General features: G+C 42.8%; 1 protein-coding gene across 2 annotated transcripts; it reads right to left on the bottom strand.

The window, feature by feature from the left end:
- Nucleotides 1-1,733: 1,733 nt before the first annotated feature.
- Nucleotides 1,734-19,877, bottom strand: LOC124060545. 2 transcript variants are annotated; one of them, XM_046391645.1, is made up of 5 exons: nucleotides 18,092-19,877; nucleotides 14,233-14,426; nucleotides 6,779-6,923; nucleotides 4,733-5,035; nucleotides 1,734-2,471 (listed from the first exon to the last, which is right to left on the bottom strand). In XM_046391645.1, the coding sequence occupies exons 1-5, from the start codon at nucleotides 19,697-19,699 to the stop codon at nucleotides 2,313-2,315; spliced, it is 2,409 nt and encodes an 802-aa protein (XP_046247601.1). In that variant the 5' UTR covers nucleotides 19,700-19,877; the 3' UTR covers nucleotides 1,734-2,312. The 2 variants fall into 2 exon arrangements, with proteins under 2 accessions (XP_046247601.1, XP_046247602.1); XM_046391646.1 differs by lacking the exons at nucleotides 1,734-2,471; nucleotides 4,733-5,035 and adding an exon at nucleotides 5,603-5,878.
- Between the last annotated feature and the right edge of the window lie 4,259 nt (nucleotides 19,878-24,136).

Genomic DNA, 24,136 nt, shown 5'->3' with positions numbered 1-24,136 from the left:
AAATAAAAAAAGGACTTCCAGGCAATGCTAATTTGGATGTCAACAAATGTTAGCATTTCGAGAAACCGAGCTTATGAATATGACAAACATTCTCCCTTTGAAACATCAGCACGTCAACATTAATGCTGTGTGTTAGTGTGCTAACACAAAAAGCCAACCTGCCTGTGGTTAGCTACAGCCTGATGCTGTGCAAAGTAAGAGAAGCTCACTTTACCTTAGACTCTCCAGCCAACCAGTGCAGCAGGTAAAAAGAGGATGTTTTTGTTTGGGAATATTCATCGAAAAAGCATGGCAGCTAATAAAGAAGAGCCTGTATCCTGGGATATGAGGGATTTCTTCTTTTCCAACGGGATCCTCTGAAATGTTTTCACTTGAAATGTGTGCTGTGTTTCTTGAAATGAATCAGTCCTATATTTAATATTTAACTTTTTAAAACCAGCACATCTAGGCTGTATTAATTAACATGTTATATGCAGTTATTTAAATCATTATAGAAAGGGCCGGTCAGAATAAAACTCAGGAGATGTTGCTGCTCTTACCATTTGAAAATCATTATGTCTGAGTTCTTGTTTATTTATCATGAAATTAAATTACAATATGCAAAACATAAAAATAAACAATGCTGGCCTGGGTTGCTGTTCCGTGCTTTATGGGCAAACCCGCAACTCCTTTTATAAAATGCATTTGGGGAAAAAAATAAATAAATAATAAGTGGATGGAGCTTCTGTCTCTACTTTCCAAAACGGAATGAAGACAAACATTGTGCATCTGCACTAAAAATATTACATGCCAAAAATAAAATTAAGGCTGACATAAATAATTGTTCATTTTTTTTCCACAGGGAATTCTGTGCTTTGAATTTATACTTTGCCAAAAGCAAACGTGTCAGATTGAAGTAACTGATTGGCTCTGCGAACACTACAGAACAATGCAGCAGTGCATGCAAAAGTGGCACATGCCTCATAATTGCTACACTGCAGCTTATACACAGTTGTACTGAATGTGTGCAGTACTTATTCAGCGTACAGTGCCTTACAGCCAGTAGCCTTGGCTTTAGAAAAGATCATTTCTAATACGATATTTGTAGACCTCCTCCCTGTCAGGGGTCTTCGTTCAGATCTTTCGTGATCTTTACATGATCTGGGCAGTTTCGGAGAAATCCAGTATCAGTATCAGATCTCTCAAGACTTCTTAAGTCACAAAAGAACAAATCTCGAGAGGAAAATCTTACACATACATACACTGTATGGGTATCCGGTTGTCATTCTAAAATACAGTGTCATTAAAACCTTTTAAGTACATAAAAACGATTATGAGCTGTAGTCATCAATCAGTTCGTAAATAACAGCTTCAGGAATCTGTTTGCGGTTTTGAACCATTCAAAAAATAACAATGTGATGTAAAAGTTCATGAGTTGTACATGTGGACTGCTCAAGTTGTCTAGCCACAGCATGGGGATCTTGTGTTGCAATAGTGGAGCTGACTAATGGCCAGTTTGGGCAATGTGACAGCTGGAGTATACAACATATACAATATACATATATTATATATATTATATTATATATATATTACATATATATATTATAATATACAATATTGTGTTAGCTCTCCCTTCAGTATTTTGAGAGTATTAAGCCAATGTTGGCGATGTTGGAAATCACCGAGCAAGACTGTTCTGCTTAAGTACTGATTTACAGAATTTTTATGTGATGTGATGCGATGAAGTGCCTTGATTCGTTAGGTATTTAATTTAATGGATTGGCCAAAAACAGACAGGATCTGGTTAGGTTATCGGCTGATGGTTTCTCAATTGAATTTTCAAGAAATATACTGTATCACAACATTTAATATAAATAGCAATGCTACTGCCAGTGTATCTCAGAATCAGGATCATATTTCCCATAATCCCCTGCCAATCCCTGTACCAATGGATAAAGTATGAAAAATACATTAATTTCCTTCTATCAGTCACCTACAGTATGTAGCAGAGTTTCTGTGTCTGTGTGTGTGTCCATGTGCGGTCAGTTTGCTGACGTCTTTCGTGGTGCTGTGAAGCTGGTCCCCTTTTTTGGCGTATGCGCTTTCTGTAGCGTAGCAGCGACGGTTGAAGAGAGGCGGGGTACAGAGAGAGCGGGTGACATATAGTGACGGGCCCAGGCTGAAGATGATCCCAGCAGTAAGGACTCAGTGTTAACACATGCCATGCACTCTACCCAGTGAGCTACCAGGGCGCCCCCAACTGGCCAAGTACTTGCACAGAACAGTTGCTGGTATGTGTGCAAAAGGGGAGAATTCAGTGATTTCCTCTGAGTTTAGTCCACGAGTTCCCGTTTGATCTGGATGAGGTTGGGCAGTCTCCGGCTGCCTCCGCTTTCCCTCCGTAGAATGTATTCACTAAACTGGGACGAGTCCACTCCGCCACCGCATGAACCCGTGATCCAGAACCCTCTCTGCTGTAACCGCTCCAACACCTGCAGTCACACACAAACCAAACAACGGCAACACGAGCATGAGTTCAGACAAGCAGTCTGTCAGGAAGACATTCAGATACACCCTCCAACAGAGTGCTGGAGTCATGGCAACAACGGCGTTTGTTTAAACCCGAAGACATTATACTGCATGTAGATGTGGAAAAGGTGAACTTGTGGCATCTGGTGGACACTGAGGCAACACCATTTCATGAGTCACATCTGACTCGTTACCGTGACATTCTGTAAGTGCTGTCTTGATTAGGAAAAAAAATAAAAGTGACCACATTTGAACCAAAATGTAGCTGTTTGACTCACCTTGTCTTTGTCACAATCTGACACTCACACACACTCACACCTGGGGGCAATCCATCCATCCATCCATCCATCCATCCATTTTCTATACTGCTCATCCATCAGGATTGTGGGGAGCTGGAGCCTATCCCAGCTGACTACGGGCGAGAGGCGGGGTTCACCCTGGACTGGTCGCCAGTCAATCACAGGGCCAACACACAAAGACAAACAAACACTCACACTCACACCTAGGGGCAATGTAGAGTAGCCAATTAACCTAATGTGCATGTTTTTGGTATTGTGGGAGGAAGCCGGAGTACCCGGAGAAAAGCCACGCAGGCACAGGGAGAACATGCAAACTCCACATAGAAGGGCCCAGACCGGGATTCGAACCTGGAACCCTCTTGCTATGAGGCGACAGTGCTAACCACTGCACCACCATGCCACCACCTAGGGACAATGTAAAATAGAATAGAACAGAATGCCCGGAGTACCCGCAGAAAACCCACGCAGGCACAACCCTCTTGGAGCCCTCCACCACGCCACCCTGCCCTCCAGTCAGTGTATCTGTATTGTCTGTATTTAGTTATGTTGGATGTGATGGTGTTTCCTGTCTCTAGAACACATTCTTTGCTTAAAGTAAATTTTCTTTGAGTTCACTGAAAATCTGATTATGGCCTATGAACATTAAAAATAGTTTAGAAGCCAGCCCTGGTATAGACTTCAGCATACACAAATGTGATGTGGAAACTTGAAGCCTGCAGTGTACACTGACTGAGGTTGGACTTTCCTACGTTAAGTCAGTCCGGCAGTTAAATGATGAAATGAAACTTATTTGTATATTTCTATTTCTGACATTTTCAAGAAGGGAGAAGGAGTACACGACATGTAAAGATTTTTAATGGGAAAATTATATTTTTTTTCTGCAAAAATGATGTCATACACACATTGGAGAATTTGAGGCTTAAGGGTAGATAGATAGATAGACAAATAGATAGATAGATAGATAGATAGATACTTTATCGATCCCGAGGGAAATTCAAGTACTTTAAGTTGCAGATTTTGACTGTGCTATCCCTGTGAAAGAGGAATAATCGTTCGTTGATTAATTGCGTACCTCTGTTGTTTCAGTTTGCATTCTTTTGTGCGTGCTTAAATGCGATTCTAACAATAGCTGCGATAGAGACCCCGAGGCCCAAGGTCACTCTTCATTTTCTCGAGGTAAAAGCCAGCCCACACTCAGCCTTTCTGGCCTGAAACATGAACGATTTCAGAAGTGGTCCTTTACTTCCCCTCTCCCTCCCCTTCCTGCTGAAGCGAACGTGGTGACATTATTTCTGTCTGCCCTCAGGAATCCTCTGTTCCTCTATACGGCATCTGTCTGACTGAGATTTCCTCTGAGACAAAGACAGAGCGACACAGAGTAATGAAATGTGTCAGCCATCGATTCATCTCCACACGAGAACGTTACTGGCTGACTGTCAACATTTCCCCATACATTAAAGGGCTCTTTGACCGAATATCGGCTCTTATTTATTGACACTACTTCAACAAAATCACATTTCTCATCAAGCTTTTAATGGAAGGGTGACATCATAGAAAGACATGATGTTAAAGTGGGTTTTGGAGATTGTTTCTTATTGGAATGATGATAGAATGAAAGAATGCTTGCCTGTTATACAAAGAGGGATTAACTATTGAGGCAAAAAGCCTTTTATCTATGTTTCATACAGCATCCCAACGTTTTTGCATTCGGAGTTGCATAGTTTGGAGCAGTGGCCATTAGTCGTACTGCACCTTAACTCCACCAGAGGATGTGACTCTTGCCGTCACATGAGTGGGGTACCTTGTTCATTTGCATATCCGTACACGCTTTTGTTAACTGCTAGGCTAGTTCTGCTCAGGCTGCACTAAAGGATGGGACACACTGGTAATAAAAAAACACAGATGAAGGGTTTATAAGTTTGTACCTGGACGGAGCTGAGATGGCAGTATCCGTTGAGCGGGAAGTGAATGACGTGCGAGTTCTGGTTCCAGCTGGTGTTTACAGAATTGGACATGACATCTCTGACCTCTGGAAAAACTTCCTCGATCACAGCCCGGCGGGCGCTCACGCCGATCCTCTCGCCGAGCTCCGGAGCCACATGAATCACGACACACTCGCACTCCAGACACACACCCTTACATTCCTGTTCAGTTCTCCAGCGCTCCAGCTCGGCCTGCAGAGGAGCCAGCTGGAAGAAACTGGCCTCTTCATACAGCAGAGAGTATTCCTGCAAACACACACAGACAAGACAAGACATGAAGACAAGGTCAGAGACGCGCACACACGGACAGAAAAGAGAAGCATCGCAGCATGGACGTGGAAGGCAAATACTATGGTCACCACAGAAATATCTTTACTGTCACTGAGAGGCACAGAACATAAGGTTGTGGCACTAAACCTGCTACACTAAATACTGAATTCACAGCTGAAGTGACTGTACTGTACTTAAAGCCTTTCAGTGAAAGTTATAGAAGCTGAAAGCAACAAATAGGTTTTACCAACATCCATTTTCTACAGAAAAAAACCCCAAATAAAACATATGCTATGTGATTTATTTGCAAGATACTATAATCAAAAAAAATCCACACATAATTTGTGGTTTTAGGCAGCTTTCTGCATCTGTGTCACATGATGATGAATTCATTACTCTCTCTGACTAAAAGAAAGTTCACCTCTAAATCAAAAATACATATTTTTCCTCTTACCTGTATGGCTATTTATCTTTCTTGTTTTGGTGTGAGTCGCTGAGTTTTTATTCCATCTCTGGAATATAATGGTGCTAGATGGCACTTCACTTGTGGTGCACAAAGCATCAAAAAATTCAAATCAAAAATTTAATTTCAATATTTTTTTTTTCAAAAGTAAGTAGCACTACATCACCACATGTAAGAAGAAAAGTATGTATTTTTTAATAATTTTGGTCCCCTTTCAAGTTAGTGGAGGGCTTAATCAGAAGTGGGTGCACACGCTCTGTGACTTCATGGGCCACTGAGTAACTCTGATAGGGAAACATGGTGCTTTGCCTCTGACACTGTATCCAGATTCTCCAGTAATACATCCATGGCTCCCTCTGTAGATATAAAAGGCTCATTCTCAGATAACGAAAACATGACTCACACAAGAATTCCTGGTTCCAGGTTATTACAGACTAATGAAAACTTAATTATGAATATTATATTCCTATTGCTGAGTGCATAGTAACATCTTACATTTAATGTAACATACTAGAAATAATGTAAATAATATCCATCCATCCATGTTCAATACCGCTTATCCGTCAGGGTTGCGGGGGAGCTGGAGCCTATCCCAGCTGACTACGGGCGAGAGGCGGGGTTCACCCTGGACTGGTCGCCAGTCAATCACAGGGCCAACACACAAAGACAGACAACCACACACTCTCACACTCACACCTAGGGGCAATTTAGAGTAGCCAGTTAACCTAATGTGCATGTTTTTGGTATTGTGGGAGGAAGCCGGAGTACCCGGAGAAAACCCACGCAGGCACAGGGAGAACATGCAAACTCCACATAGAAGGGCCCAGACCGGGATTCGAACCTGGAACCCTCTTGCTATGAGGCGACAGTGCTAACCGCTGCACCACCGTGCCGCCCTGGAAATAATATAATTAATAATTTCAGGTTTCAGGGATTTTAAATCCAGAGCATATAGTAAAATTTTAAAAAGCAACATGTATGGAATGTATGGAACAAATTGGAAAGTTATTACTTCCATTTGGAAATGTACTCAAAGCAGCTTTGCTCGTTGATTGTTTTCTGCCCTTAAGCATGGCACTCTACAGTACAACACTGTGACTGTAGCGCGACAACGCTCTCAAGGCAGCTCTTTGGACAGGTGACAACAGTCTTGGCACTTCATTTGTTTATTGGTTTCCTGTGATTTGGGACTGTTCAGATATGCCGCAATGATAAAATATGGTAGTACCTGATCAAAGCTCTAGACAGACACTCACTTTGAAGTCATCAGGGATGAGGAGTTTCGAGGTCCGGAGGAAGTTAAGTATGTAGCGGAACATGGGGCCGTCTCGATCGATGAAGTAGTGCTGCTTTAGGCTGTCCAACACGATGGGCTCCGTTCCATCAAACAGACGACTGATCCTGCCAGAAGCAATAAAGGTGGTTCTGTTCAAAGTGTAGTAACAGATTTCAAAAAGTACACTTAGCTAATCTTTTCATTTCTCTGTCTGGGGGTTTTAGAACTGAAAACTGCTGAAAAGCTTCCCATTTTACTGGTGCAGTTGGCTTTAAAGGTTAATTTAAACATTTCACAAATCTGTCTTACAAATACATATATGTTCACTGGAGGAGTTGCTGGCCACTGTAATCATTCCTCTTCTTTGAAATGCTCTCTTAATTATATCAAGTCACAACATAGACCAACAACCCCTCTACAATGAACTTAATTTGTTAATCAATGGAGGGATTGTTTTTGGTCATAATTCAAATGAAAAGTCTGAATAGAAATTTAAAAGAGATAAAATGAAGCAGATGGATAATTTACTCCACTACTAGGAATAATTATATCTTAATTAAAAAGAATAAGGAAATTGAAAAAAGCAATCTTAAAATGCAAAATCTTAAATTGAAAATGTCAGTGGAAATAAGAAAAGGAAACACCAAATATGAAACTCAAAATGGGAAATGAAAAAGCTTCAATGAAAATGCTTAAATGGAAAAAAAAAACAAAATAATAATAATGATATTAACAGTTTCATTTGCATTTGCACTTTACATTTAAAAATTACATTTAATATTGTATCTTTTGAATTCTTTTCCATTTTGAGTTTGACATTTTAAATCTCATCTTTCCCATTTTAGATTGGGACTTTGAATAGGGCTAACGTGAGAAACATCAAGCTGCACTTTGTGTTTCTCACACATAGCTGCTGGTTGCAATAGTAAACCAAGAAAATCTATGTGATTCATTTATTCCTCTTCTAACAGTAACACTGACTGACATAAATAGCTTGGCTACAGCTATGAGCTGACATCCCCCCTCATTTAAACACACCAGAGGGCCTCTCATAGTAGAACCACACTCTGACTTCCCAAGAAGACACAGACAGTTTGACATCATGGTAGGTCAGCTCTGCTATAAGCACTACTAATCACAACAAAATGTCTGTCAGTTTATCTGTCAATTCTCACTTGGCCCTGAGAGGATTAGAACCTGCTGATAAAACACATTTCAGTGACGGCACATTTTTCTGAGAGGAGACATATTTCAGAAATACTTGTCTTTGTTCCAACTGTCGCAGGTTTGTAACAGCGTTGTACATTTACAGATCGGGTCCCTTGTATTCAGCCTGTACACATATCTGTTTTCTTGTTTGAGCTTCCCAGTGAAGATGACCGAACAAGGAGATGGTCCAGATGCTGAGAGTGGAGTGGTGGTATGAATTCACAGACAGCAACTCAGACTGGATGTAATTTGCTGGGTGTTGCATGTGTGTGTTCAACTAAGGATGGGTTAAATGCAGAAGACAAATTCAGTGTGTGTATGTAAAAATATATATACTGTCAATAAAGCAACTCCTCTTCTTCTTCTTAGCTGCTTTGATAGTTAGATAAACATTTATTTCAAACTGCATGCAGTGCATACGCGTCCAGTTTAGCATGCATTTGATACAACACTTTCTAACTTTAATATCAATAACTTTTATGGGCGGAGTGAAGCATGGCATGTACACACTGTTCTATGGGCTGCATTTGGGAGCTCCAAAAAAACCATGTGGACCTTTTTGAGCTTTTGTCATTTATTTTAAGAATTATTTTCCCTTGTGATTTGCTAAGAGGATAGGTGTAACAATATTACGAGGTGCTTGTTTGAGCATTATAACAAAATATATATAGCTCAGTTTCCCAGGGTAACAACCCATTATCACAAGAATACAGCCTTTGATATCTCAATATAAAAAAATAATAATTGAACCTCGAGTCTGTGCATATCTCGCTTATTTTTTCTTACTGATGAATATGAATGAAAAACCATGAATATTAGTCAGGGCTGCAGCTTTTTTCACAATAAATTAAACTGCTGATTATTTTCTTGCTTAATCGAGAATCATTTTGCACGTAAAAGGTCACAAAATAATGACAATAAGCAATCCTAATTTTTCAGAGGCCAAGGCGACGCAGTGTTTTATTCATCTGAGCAACAGTCCGACGCCCAACGATACCTACATTAAAAAGCAAAGCATTTGCTTAAAAAAAATAATAAAAGTATCCTCATTCTACTGTGTTGTAGCTACTGGAGTATTTGAAATGGTTTGTACTCTTCAAAGGGAATTTGTTATATTGTGATTGTTTACTTTGTGGTCTTTGTTTACTGTCAAATGTACATGTATGTGTATCAAATGTTTTCATTAGCAAATATGAAGGGACCATCTTGTGAGGAAAACACTTTGGTAAAAAAAAGAAAAAAAATCCGATCTGTGAAAAGAGAATAAGCAACGAATATAAGCAATATTTGGACAAAATAAGCAAGATAAACAACATAGATTAGTTACGTGTTTAAATGTTACTACTTCCTGGAAGCTCATGAACAGTGTTGTTGTGACTCCTTTTATCTGCAGTGTGGTCAGCTTTACCCACTAGCTACTTAAGATTAAGATTTTATTTTTTTTTTGTGCAAAACATATGAGGAGCTTTTTAAAATCTTATATCTTATTATGAAGTAAACTACCCAGCAGTTTCTATACTATCTATCATGGCGCTGGAGGAGCAGCAGCAAGTTGTGGCAGCTCTGCCCCCTCTTCTCTTCTTTTTAGTTTTTTCTACAGTTTTTTGGCGTGTTTTACGTGTTTTGTTTAATGTGGTTGACTACTGTAGGAAATGTGCACACAGGGACACCACTTTTATTAGTTTTGTTTTTTGCTTTTTGCTCTTTTTTGACCTTTTTGGCACTTCACTGTGGAACCCCTTCAGCTTCAGCCATGGCTCTATTGTTTACACCAGGGATCAGCTGTTAGCTCTATGCGGCCCTGCTCTTCTCTACGCGGAGAAACCAGAGATTCCTGCGGAAATACGGAGGAGAAGGAGAGGCTGCAGAGCGGGACGAAAGATCCAGGAGAGGAAACGGAGGTACAGACCATATATACCCTCCGTAATTATGGGAAATGTCCGTTCCCTCTCCAATAAGACCGACGAGCTTACAGCACTGATCCGGCTGCAGAAGGAGTACAGGGAGTGCAGCCTTATATGTTTTACTGAGACTTGGCTGAATGGACTGATACCGGACTCTGTGGTTTCCCTGGATGGTTTTAAACTTGTGCGTGCTGACCGGAGAGTGGAGGACTGTGGTAAGCGGAAAGGCGGGGGGCTGGCGGTGTTTATTAATGAGAGATGGTGCAACCCGGGGCACATCTCTGTTAAGGAACAAGTCTGCACTAAAGACATCGAGTTGCTTGCTGTTGGCATTCGGCCTTATTACATCCCAAGGGAGTTTTCGCACGTTATTGTGTTTAATGTGTACATCCCTCCCTCAGCCGATGCAGCAGCCGCCTGTGAGTTGCTCCACAGTGCAGTGACCAGGATGCAGACACAGCACCCACAGTCCCTCCTGCTTATCAGTGGAGACTTCAATAGAGCCTCTCTATCTTCCACTCTCCCCACATTCACACAGTATGTGAAGTGCCACACCAGGGGCAACAAGACGCTGGACATTTTGTATGCTAATGTCAAAGACGCATGCACCTCCGCCCCACCCCCCCCCCCCCCCCCCCCCCCCCCCCCTGCTGGGACGCTCTGATCACTGTCTCGTTCATCTGCTCCCTGAATACACACCCAGGGTGAGAAGAGAGCCTGCACAGAAGAAGTCTGTGAAAGTGTGGACTGATGAGGCCAGTGAGAGACTGAGAGACTGTTTCCAAACTACAGACTGGGAGACACTTTACAGCTCTCATGGTGACGACATCAATGGCCTGACCGACTGCATCACAGACTACATCAACTTCTGTGTGGAGAACACCTTGCCAACCCGGAGAGTACGGTGTTTCTCCAACAACAAGCCCTGGGTGACCCCTGAGCTGAAAGCCCTACTGAACCAGAAGAAGAGGGCTTTCTTCTCTGGGGACAGAGTGGAGCAGAAGAGAGTACAGGGTGAACTCAAGTATGCAATCAGGCGGGCAAAGAACAGCTACAAGAAGAAGCTGGAGGAGCGGCTGGAGCATAACAACACACGAGATGTGTGGAGGGGCCTGAAGACCATCTCAGGACATGGACAGAGTGGAGCCAGAGGTACAGCTGAAGGCAACCAGCGCTGGGCAAGTGAATTAAACCTGTTTTTCAACAGGTTTAATTCCAACCCCACCCCCTCTGCCACCCATCCTCTACCCTCTTCACACATCTCCAGGCCAGCAGACACTACCACCATCACCACACCATCACTGTCCTCTACTTCACCTCCCATCACCCCCCTGTCTTCACACCACTTCACACCAGCCCCCCCTTCCACCATCAGCCCAACCATCCCCTATTGTCCACCCCTTTCCCCTCCCCACCCCCCTCTCTCACCCCTCTCCTTAACATCGGACCAGGTGAGGAGAGAACTGAGGCGGCTGAAGTGTAGGAAAGCTGCAGGGTCCCCGTCCTGTGGAAGACCTCTTGTGTGGTTCCAGTTCCTAAGACTGCACACCCCAAGGAGCCAAACCACTACAGGCCTGTCGCCTTGACCTCTCACCTGATGAAGACCATGGAGAGGCTCATCCTCAGTCACCTTCGCTCTGTGGCGAGTACAGCGATGGACACGCTGCAGTTTGCCTACAGGCCAAACATTGGGGTGGATGATGCTGTCATCTACCTGCTGCAACGGGTGCTAACTCACCTGGAGAGTGCTGGGAGCGCTGTGAGAATCATGTTTTTTGACTTCTCAAGCGCATTCAACACAATTCAGCCGGTGCTGCTGAGAGAGAAGCTGGAGAGAGCAGGTGTGGACGGACATTTGGCTGCTTGGATCATCGATTACCTCACCAACAGGCCACAGTATGTGAGACTGCGTAACTGTGTGTCTGAGGTGGTGGTCTGCAGCACGGGGGCCCCCCAGGGAACAGTACTCTCACCTTTCCTCTTCACCCTCTACACCTCGGACTTCACCTACAACACCAGCAGATGTCACCTCCAGAAGTTCTCTGACGACTCAGCCATTGTTGGCTGTGTGTCTGAGGGGAATGAGACGGAGTACAGGTCAGTCATCGTGGACTTTGTGGACTGGTGTGAGCGCAACCACCTGTGCTTAAACACCAGTAAAACAAAGGAGATGGTGATTGACTTTCGGAGAAGGTCATTACCACATACACCAGTGAACATCCAGGGCTTGGACATTGAGATTGTGGACAGTTTCAAGTACCTGGGTGTCCACCTCAACCATAAACTGGACTGGTCACATAACACCGATGCCCTGTACAAGAAGGGCCAAAGTCGCCTCCACCTTCTGAGGAGACTGAGGTCCTTTGGAGTGTGCAGGCCCCTCCTAAGGACTTTTTATGACTCTGTGGTAGCCTCTGCTATTCAGTATGCTGTGGTCTGTTGGGGACCGGGCAGCACGGACCGGGACAGGAAGAGACTAAATAAGCTGGTCAGGAGGGCCAGCTCTGTCCTGGGCTGCCCACTGGACTCCGTGGAGCAGGTGGGTGAGAGGAGGATGTTAGCCAAGCTGACATCCATCATGGACAACACCTCTCACCCTCTGCATCAGACAGTGGAGGCTCTGAGCAGCTCCTTCAGCGGCAGACTGCTACACCCTCAGTGTAGGAAGGGGCTACAGCAGGTCTTTCATTCCCGCTGCTGTTAGACTGTATAATTCTATGGTCTAGTCCTCTTTCTTCCCTTATGAGGACTTGTATATAGCTTTATAGTGTACTATTTTTACTTACCTTGTAAATTGTTAATTTATTTCACCTCTATATTTTTTGTAACTGTTTATGCACACTTTTTGCACTCTTGTGTTCTTGTGAGCTGCCACAACAGGTGAATTTCCCCACTGCGGGATCAATAAAGTTCATCTTATCTTATCTTACAAATACATCCAAAACTCTTATTTGATTGTTATAATTGACTAAATGACAAAAAATTAATTGGCAACTATTTTGACAGTCGTTCATCAATCGGCTCCTCAACTGTGGGGATTTGCTGCTTTACTTTTTTAATTATTGGATTTTATTTTTAATAATCTAGAGATATATATGACCAGCAGCTTTTTCATATGTTGCAGTCCCATACAAAATACAAAAATGAGCTCCACCTCAATCAGCGACAACAGTAAAATTCTGCTTTTACATTAATGAGAGTCAGTATAATGATATATATCTATCACAGTAAACATTTTACTGCACTGACTACTTTTACTTTGAATGCTTTAAGTACATTTTCCTGATTATATATCAGTACTTATACTTTAGGAACATGACTGCCATGTTTTACAGATGAAGCTCAGGTATCAGTAGACCCTGATGCCACTTTGTTCATACACATTTTTTTTTTGGCTCCATTTCACTGGCTATTAATAGAATGCTTTATTTTTAACGAGAGTTTTGGTCACTTTTATGTTTCAAGATGTGATATAAGCAACTTGTATTTAGGAATGTCAAAATCACTGGTTCACTTAACATCTTGACAACGAAGAAGCAAATGTTTTGCTAGTAATCCTTTACTATGATAAACAATGACTGTGCACTAAGGCAAGAGAAGACATTTATATTAGCCACTACCCTACAGCATTTCAAAAGGGTATCAAACATCTGTAGATAAGGCGATAATTGTCTGACAATGATCCCAGTTTTTCCTTTTGACATAAGCATGTTACTTTATAAAGTCAGTAATTACAGGTTCTGTCTCATCTGGTGTCACTTATCTCACCAAACACTGTCAAGATAACAATTACGGACAGTAGCCTATTGCTATACTATATTAGTGGGTTTATTAGATGTCTTTTTACCAGGAATATTTGTTTGACTCACGTTTTCCCACAGTGTGCGTCCCGATTTGGGATCAGATTCCTGTTTGAACATGCGGTGGTGAAGTGTTCATTTCCCATTTTAACTTTTAGATTTGATGTTTTCTTTTCTTATTTCCATTTTTTTTGTCCTTACAGTTCACACTTTTTCAATTTGAGCATTTCCATTTGAGATTTTGCATTTGAAATGTAGCTTTTGTCGTTGTCACTTCACGTTATCAAATGATCAGTTTACGTATTAAATTTGCATTTTTTTTTTCAATTTCAGTTTAATTATGACCTGATTATTCCATCCACTTAATTTTATCTCTTTAAAATTTGTTATTTGAACCTAATCTGAATTATAAGAAGAAAAAAAAATCCTCTACAATGATGATTTTGACCCGGATTTAAAGTGTTCAGCGTGTTTTCCTGTCGTAAAAGATACTTTCATCATATCCCGTGTGCGTCTCTCACCTCGACTCGGGGTACTTGGTGAGGGTGCCCAGGCTGCTGGTGTACATGTGTCCTCCTACATCAATGTGGACAGGTGCGTTGGTTTTGGTGAGCTTGGCTGGTGTGGGGATGCCAGTGGTGCTCAGAGGAGACACGGAGACGAGCCGCTGACCCGACATGCTGCTGCTGCTGCTGCTGCTGCTGCCATGGCTGTCCTGAGATCCACAACACACACACACACACACACACACACACACACACATACAGCAGTATTAGAAGGAACGGACCAGAGTGTTCTTTTCAGGGCTGATACAGATACAAATTCTTACTAATCTGTGAGGCCTGATATTTGGATGCAGCCTACATTCAACATTCGATTATCTCCATTTTATGATACCTTTTGGAGGCAAATATTGCACTTTTTACTCCAGCAACATTCATATGACAACTTTACTTTTATTTATTTTAGTTATTTTGCAGATTCACATTATCACTAAAAAATATAAGTACTATTATATACTATTACTATCATAAACAGTTATTTTAGAATTAATTCATTTTATGAGCAATCCACAAACAAAACTCAATTATTCATAAATATCAGATTCAATAATCAGTCAGGCTAATATTTAGCCCAGTTGTACCAGTATACACGTAACAGCAGTATTGTTAGTATTAGTGGAAATTGTGGTTATCAGATGCCAGTTAGACATTTAAGCGTCCAATAAATCACCACCTGTTCAAAATAAGCTGCGGAAACGCACAGTTTAAACAAAGGCCATGTCATCATTACATAAGTGGCAGAGGAGCAAAGTTGTATGAAGAAAGCATCAGACGCTTCCTTCTGAGGCTGTCTTCCAAAGAAAGATCACAGCGTCAGTCCCTTTAGCAAACGCCCTAAAACAATATCTGTTTTACACACAGGTGAACGCACCCTCTAGGAGCTGTAGGAGTTATGACAGGAGCAAAGAAGGAAGTCAGGTGATGTTACTGCAGAGCTGCAAAAAGTAGAGAGGGGGTCGGAGAGGATGGAGGAGAAGTAAATAAAATATCAGACTTCAACATGAGAGACTGCTCTTCAGTTTCCTGTTTCAACCTGGCAGTCAGCATTGGATTCTTTTATACCATCGTGGCCACTGTTCCCTAATGTGAACCCATTTTTGTACCCATGACCACAAATGTTTCTTTTTCCTCATTTTAAACCAAACCATGATATTTCTCTAACAAAGTATTTTTTTGTTATTACCAAGAGTGTTCTGAAACAGTTCTGAAGGCACAGACAAATGATGCGGTCCTTCTGATGGGACTGTCAGATCCGTGTTCCTGTGTTGTGTTAGAGGCCGTGGGAACATTCCATTTAATGTGGAGGACCTGTCTCTGTAGCCTCACTGACAAGATGTTGTGCTCTGTGCAGGAGGGTCTTCCACACTCATCTCATTAATCTCTGAACAGACCACTGTCTTTTGAAGCCGCACTAATCAATATTTTTTGTATTAACTATTTATAATGTGAAATGTATAACTCAGTGCCAAAAGCACATGATATTCTCAGTAAGTTTTAGCATCTTTTAGCTGTTTTTTTTTATTTTCTGCAAACCCCAGCTTTACTGGTTCAGTTCAGTCTCATTGCTCTTTTCAACCTAAAATAAAGCAGCGGGTCGCTATTATCGGTGCAAAAACTTAAGAGCAGCTGATATTTTTTTTTTTTTGGGTGGGTGGGGGGGGGGGGGGGGGGGGGGGGCGATCACGGTCCACGGCACCTTTCGACCATTCATCCAGACCAGCCTGACCATCCCAGGAGGAGAGGAAACAGATCCAGGATGTGAATCTGTGTTAGCCCAGCTCGGACTTAAGGCTGCTTCTGTCTAATGTCTGGTTAAAGAAAACTGAGATGGGCCAAATAGTGAATGTTTTCCAGATGTTGCACTTTTAATGTGAAGGTGACATAAAATGGGGCGGGGGTTAATCATTTCCTGGGTGAATGTGTACTTAAATAACTGCTGTAGCATGATGGAGACTACAAACCATCATTTCGCTGTGCAACCAAGTGTTGTGCAAGGACAAAATAAATCGCATTCATCCTCGAAAGAAACAGATACAGATACAGAGGGCGTAATAAGCTTACTGATTTACAATTTTATCTTAGGTTATAAATTTGCCAAGCTGATGTGGCTACTATTATACCAATATAGTCTGTCAGACAAGTTTCTCTAAGGCTTACGTTGCCTCTGAAATGAGCCAATCGCTGACATCCTGTAAACTGGCCTGACCGACTAGATAAAGTTCTAGAGAAGTGCTGGTGATTCAGAATCATTACTTCAGCACTGTAAGGTAATGCCAGAAGTCTGACAGGAGTAAATGACTACATGGACAACCTGTCAGGCACATGTGACTCTTCCAGATTACCTTGTAGGCTACTTTACAATACCAGGCGCCAGGCAAGGAGCAAAGCACTGCGTTCAGAAAGAAGCAGCTGGCAGCCTGGTAGTGCCAGTGCCTGACAGGTTGGGAACACGGGTCCCCTGGGCCCTCAGTGAGCTCTCTTCTACTCTGTAGAGCTCTTTTCTGTCATTCTTTACTCTCTTCAAACCAGTTCTTCGTTGTCTTTGTCTAGCTCTAAGCCTTTCAAGGTCAGACCTCAAATCCGTGGCTTCATTTTTCGAAACTATTTCACCGCTCTAAACTGTTCTCAGTTTGCCCGCACAGATCAATGGGGAATTCACTGGTGACTTGACTGCCTTCCACAGTATTTGTCAGGTTTGTGATTTAAAGGCACTGTAATTTAATACGACATACGAACAAAGTTGCCTATTTACACATTCAGCAGACACAGCAGCAACATTAGCTTTAATTTGGAGTTGTTTTTTTCTGTTCTGAACAGAAGCACTAAGTAACTGAGTACATTAACTCAGCTACTGTACTTAAGAACAGCTGTGAGGTACTTGTATTTGACTTGAGCAATTCCATTTTTTGCTCCTTTATACTACCATGTCACTACATGTTAGAGAAAATCTTCTTTTGACTCCACTGCATGCAAATAAGTTATGATGTAACATTGCAGATCAGGATAAAACTTACCTAGCAGGAAAACAATATATATATAAAGTATATATAACAATAAAACCACTTTCATCATATTAAAGTGATAAACACATTAATAAGTGTAATGCAGTAATATAACAAGCTACTGACATATGCATGATTAATATTTTTTACTAACTTAATACCTATATCGTGTCTTCCAGCCTGACTGACCTCTCAAAGCCAGCATCCACCCATTCACACAAACATTCATATTCAGGCTCCTTGATGTACCCAAGGACTCTTCGACATGTGGACCGCAGGAGCTGAACCAACAACCCTCTGACCAGTGGCCAACCACTCAGCCTCCTGAGCCACAGCTGCTCAAAGGCTTGGTAGAGCCGAGGGGAACTGCAAAGTTGGGTCAAACTTCTCTGTGGGGTCAGTATGAGTGACACTTTACCCCTCACATATCAGATCCACTGCTAACATATCTGGTAGTGCAGCTTGGAAGCACAAATCATCGGTATTAAAAAAAATCAGCAGTTCACAAGACACCTTCTCTTTCATTATTGTGTATCACTCTATGATGAGCATTGTAATCTATTACAGACGTGTATTTTATTTATAACCAATATGTCCTCCTTAAAAGACGGGCGCCTGATTTAAAATGGGCATCATAACTTGGCACTGTTTGCATGAACTGACACCACCTGCACAGTGTGTTACTCACTCAGGACCCCCACACGGTGCTCATGCACAGACCGGTTATATTTCGCCTCGCCTGCGGTGGATTTTACGCACGAGGTGTTAACGCACGAGCAACTTAAGCTGATAAATGATCACATGCTCTGTGTTACCTGTGTGGGCGCAGCGAGCGGAGAGTGGATGGCCTGTTGTATGTGAATACGGGACTCCTCAGCTCTCGTAGGCACCGGTTCGCTCTTGTTCCGCTCCATGGGCGACTCCGCGCGTGTCCCGGGGCGCACGCACAGCTTCTTGGCATAAGGAGCCCCCGAGTCCTCATCAGCGGCGGCTCTGCTCGCTGTTGTTGTTGCTAATGTGTTTATTGTTAATGATGTCGTTGCTGTTGTTGTCCGCTGCGGCTTCAGATCCGCAGCCTCGGTTACCCGTCGGAGGTACGGTATCACGAGCTGGAGGTGGGACTGCGTGTGACCGTTGACCGTTTCCGAGGCAACGTAAAGCGTCGTGGTCTGCCTGGAGCCCGCGGCGCCCACGATGCTGTTGAGCGTTGCTATGGAGACGGCACCGATGCAGTGGTTGGTGTAGGTCTTGGAGAGCTTGGCGGCGCGCGACAACATCTGCATCCTCGTGCCCAACAGGTTCTTACCGATGGCTTTGTTCTCGTACCACGTCACGTCGTTAGCGCAGCAGTGGTCCCGGGGCCGCTGGAAGAACGCCCTGCAGAGGGGGTTCCGTTTAGACACGTACCGGACAAAACTGGCGTACGGACATTGCTCAGTGCCCGTCTCGTACATCCGCGGCAAGGTGTCCTCGTCTGCGTCCGGACGTTTCTTGGTCCAGGCGGCGGAGCGAGACTTGTGGTACGGTCCGAGAGCTTTAAAATAGACAAACTTTCTCCCGTCCTCATCAACCGCCAGACCGAACGAGTCTTCCTCCAGCTCCCTCTGGTTCTCCCGACCCCTGGTGCAGAAATACATACAAGTCTCGAACCAGACTTTGTTAAGCAGCCCGAACGGCGTGTCGGTGTTGAACACAGAGGACTCGTACAGTTTCCGAAGGTCCGAACGAGTGATGGCTTGTTTCTGCACCACTGGACCGGCCCCTTGCTCCTCCAGCCTCCGTATGACCGCGGCCAGGGTCAAGTTGGCGCTGCGCAGCTCTGGGTCCTTAGTGAGGTCTAAGGTCCGGCAGTAGGGCGGCTCGTTAAGGTACCGGTTCAGTGAGCTCCGGATGCTGATGAGGGACGACTTGCTGTACAGCTGTCCACTTTTGGAGCGCGCCTCCGCGTAAAAGGAGCGCAGCACAGCGCAGAGCGCCTCCTTGTCCAGAGTTTCAAAGTCTGGACTTTGGGCTTTCTCACTGAGGTACTCCCTGAAGATCCTCACCGCATACCGGGTGGCCAGGCGGGTGTTCTCGCTCAGCCTGTTCCGTTCTGACCGCTGAAGGTCTCCTTCCAGGTGAGACTCAAATCCAGCGGTGATGTTGCCGCTGAAGGGATCCACCTCTCCCTCCTCCTCTTCTCGGTCCATACTCCGCATAACGACCGCTTGTGTCTCTGCGGCGGAACCGCTGGAGTCCAGCAGTGTACTGCCCGACTCCCACTCCAGCTCCACATCATCTCTATCGGACTCCTCATCCTCCTCCTCCCCGGTGATCTGGACCTCCTGGATGTCATCTTCCTCTTCGTTATCATCATCCCTGCTCCTCTCGGGGCAACTCATCTGCTCTTGCTCCGTGTCTCCGCTGGCAGGCATTCTCGCCATATTGCGGTCTGTGAAGCAGTCCTCCGGCAGAGCGCATGCGCTATATTGGACCGCAGCGCTGAAAGCCTTTTGTGTTTAAGTGACCTTCAGCCGTGCACGCGCTTTTTTAAGGTACAGGGAGCGAGCGCAGCGGGAGGGTAAATTGGGAAGCGCGCTCCCTGTCAAAAAGGCTGCAGTATTGGACTGCATATTGGACCAGCAGCATGAGCACAGTGTGATGTGGTGGATGGCAGGACTGCAGGAGTGTGACATCCAGTCAAACACAATTATCTTCACTTTCAAATCACTTGATAACTATGATGAGTGTATGAATGTATAATTAAGACTCAAGCAGCCAGTAGAGATCATAAAATCTACTGAGGATACTGAGTTTCGGTAGACTTGGCATTTAGCACATCCACTGGTATTACAGATAGTTACTATTAATAAGACGTGCGTGAAGTAAAGTACATGTAGCCATTACTGCACTGAGGACATCAAATCAAAACATAACACATGCACACACACCATCATTACACAAGAAAACTAGTCACAGCAGCCTATATGTTTCAACTTTGCCCATTTTAATAGTCACATAGTGTATATGTGTGGATAGTTCTTTTACATGTTTATGTTTCTATTATTTGTCTGTTTTGCATATGATTAAATATGCATTTTGTATGGCCCTGGTTTCTGTGAGTGCACGTACTGTATGAGGATTCAGCTAAAATAACTACATAAATAGTACAGCTATAACTTACACCGATCAGCCTCGACATCAAAACCACCCGTCCCCCTTGTGCTGTCTAAACAGCTCCGACCTGTCAGGGGACACAGGACCTCGGGGGGTATTTTGTGGTCACTTGCTACAGAGTGTTGGATTATATGGATCCTGCGCATTGATGGAGGGGCCTCAAAGTGGGAGGCCCAGTCTGATGGAAAGGTGGCTTATTCTGGTGCATCTCACAGATTTTTGATCATGTGTGGATCTGGGGAGTCTACATGCTGTTATTGTGGTCATCACATTCTAAGTGTATGGCCTTTGGAGGGAAGTTGGTCCCCCCCTCGGGAGCTGTGGCTGTAGCTTCCACTCATCTGGGAAGGCTTTCCACAGGATTTTGGAGTCTTTCTGTGGGGGTTTTTGCCCATTCATGCAATGGAGTGTTTGCAGGGTTGGGCAGCGGTGTTGGACGGGGGGCGGGGGGGCTGGCTTTTCAATCATATCATGTGATAGAAAGCTCCAGAACAGCAACCAAATGGACCATATGCTGAGGCTGCATTGTCAGCTTCTATTTTTAGTATAAACTCTGAACCATTTTTTTTGGAGCTTGACTCCGATAAGCTCCCTGACATAATGAAAGTAAAATTCTGAATTGCTGGAGTAATCCCTTAATACTCCCTTACTGTGTCTTTATACACTGAGTGCAGGCTACACATCTCAATGTACATTTACCCAAAGTGATTTTGTAAGAGCCCAAATGACATGTCATATTTTACCCATCTTTATCACTGCATTACCGAGCATTGATCGTATAATACAATCAAATTACATGCATCATTGTTGAGAACATGAAAGACACATTGGTAGTAGACCTTTCCCAAAGCCAGTAGCACACTATACTCACATATAAATATTTTTATTCCAACGTATTTGGAAGAAAGTTCTAGAGGAAAGTAGCATCAATCTTTTGTGTCTCAGACGCCCTTATTGGATGTGCGATTATATTAGTGGTTATTTTAGCAGCTTCTTAATATAGTATCCCATCATGCTCTATGCTTGCTCCCAGCTAAGAGCACTGGTTCCTCCCCTGGGCAAACATGACCTTGATATACAGTCTGCACCCCATGTACTGCTCTCATTGCTGTTTGGACTACAATAACTCATTATATCATATCAAACTAATATGTCTGCTGATACAGACAGTCGCAGTGGTGATGATCATTTTAATCTTTAATCTCTTTGGTTACATAAAAAGTCAAACTCAAGAGAGAGGAAAAAAAATGAAATTAACTAACTCAAAACATCCTGAAAAGAGAAGGTGTTCAAACAAAACCCAAAAACCCTCACCTTTACAACAGCATCTGAAAACTGTCTGAGCTCTTAATCCATCACTACATACATGAAATGATGCTGCCATACTTGCTAAATATATTATATTTTCAAAATCAATGAAGTTGATGTGGTAAAAGTAGTAGCGTTAGTAGTAGTAGTAGTAGCATATTATGCTTATTTTGAATTTGATGTTAGCAACAAGTTTCAAACAAGTTGGGACCGGGGCAACAAATGTGTTGTTGACTGTCCAGAAAATATGTCTGAATATTCCATCGACAAACAGGTTCATTGGTGGTAGGTGGTAGTACCATGGCTGGATATGATGGGGGCATCCTCGAAAGGCTAAGTCGCTGACAAGCAAGGATGGACTGAGGTCCATCACTTTGTCAAACACGTGATTATATAAAGTATATTACTACATGGACTCAGGAACACTTTGTAAAACTGATTGCATTCTGTTGTTGTTTATGTATTACATGACCTCCCACCTTTTGTGACACTGATTTTGTAAACCTATTGGTCTTCTGAAGCAGGGCTTGTGACTGTAAGAGAGATCTTACTGGCTCTCGGTTACAGTCACTAGTCCCGTGGATCTGGTTCCGTTTGGCCCTGTAAGTCCCACGCAGTCACTCTACTCAGTCAGTTACAGCCTGATCCAACTGAGCTGAATCAGCTATGCTTCCAGCCAGGCAGGAAGTTTTTCTAACTCGACTCTGTCAGATCCCTGAGTCCTCTGATGATGAGTGAGATAGCAGCCACTGCTAGTCCATGTAAGTTATGCTATTTGTGCCAACTGCATCTTGCTAACAACTACGGAGAACGAATGGAGTGGATTAGAAAGAGATTATGAATGGCTCAATTTATAATCTTCCAAACTGGTTGGCCACTCCCAATGTTTTTGCTATCGCTCTGATGGGTTTATTTTTTTTATGTCAGCATAATGTTGTCCTCTTTCACCTGCATGGACACCTCTTTGGACCTCATGGCGAGTGTTCTAGTGAACAGCTACCAAATGCAAAGGTAACACTCGGAACCTCTCCAGACCTTTAACTCCTTCATTTGTCATGGACTACTGAGGGAACAGGCCTTACCTGGCCATGAAACTGCTTGTCAGTCATCTGCCCCATCTTTTATCAACCACCAAAACTGGGGGTGGGTGAATGTAAATGGATTTAATTCTTAATTAGTTAATGCCACACTTTTGCAAAAACCCTTCAATCAAAGCTAAAAGTCTTCACTTGGCTTACATCTTGACTGTTTCATTTCAAATTCAGTGTGGTGGTGTACAGAGACCAAATGCCCAAAAATTCATACTTGCCCCAATATATATGGACTTAGCTGTAATTGGCATTTGCAGTCGCAATCCTCAGAATCAGAAAAGACTTTCAGAAAAGACTTTATTGCCATGTAAGTGAAGAGGTTTCACATTACTAGGAATTTGTCTTGGTGATTGGTGCATACATAGAACATAACAGTAACATATAATTGAAGAATAAAATAAAATAAAAAATAAAAATAAAAATAAAATAGAGTAAGGTAACACAAAATAAAATAAGTGAAATAAATATTTTTCTGGAGGTAGTTCAAAAGTAAGGTGCAGGGTGGAGTATAGTGCAAGTGGGTGAGGTAGACAGTGCAAATGAACAGCAGGTGAACAGTGAATGAGCAAAATCAATTGCTAAGGTGCAGGGCAGCATGTTAGTCAGTTGTGTTCAACAGTCTAACAGCACAGGGGAAGAAACTGTTCTTGTGGCGTGAGGTTTTGGTCCGAATGGACCGTAACCTCCTGCCTGAAGGGAGTTTTACACACCTCTCTGCACTTACTCTGAGTTACCCACACAAAAACACATTAATTAAAACAAATGCAAAAAAGAGAAGTTAACAAAAACACTACCATAACTTAAAAAATAGAATTAAGCGCAAACACTCGATTTGTGACCAAAAGTTATATTTATAAACCATTTAATATCAGATTATCATATTGATTGTAAAAGAATAAAGATGGCCAATGGTGTGATTTGTATACATTTAGAAATGGAAAATTTGCATCAATTGAAAAGACTGGGTAGGAGAAGTATTTGGAGCTGGACACTCATCTGGTGTTGCTGTGCTTCTTGATGAGAAATTACAGTTTTAGGTAAATAAAATAGATAGACTTATGAAGTGGACACATTTTATTTTAGATTTAGATAGATAGATAGATAGATAGATAGATAGATAGATAGATAGATAGATAGATAGATAGATAGATACTTTATTGAGCCCAAGAGAAATTCAAGATGTTTACTTTATGGTTACTTGGAGGCATACAACATCACTATGGTGAATATACTGTTGTGTTAGAACCAGGATAAAAGTTTAGACAAAATTTACTGAAGACAAGATCAAAATAAATTACACATATA

Source organism: Scatophagus argus, chromosome 6 (assembly GCF_020382885.2).
Source record: "Scatophagus argus isolate fScaArg1 chromosome 6, fScaArg1.pri, whole genome shotgun sequence".
Lineage (NCBI taxonomy): Eukaryota > Metazoa > Chordata > Actinopteri > Scatophagidae > Scatophagus > Scatophagus argus.
Note: the sequence above shows the minus strand (reverse complement) of the source record. Positions and strands in the feature narration are given on the sequence as shown.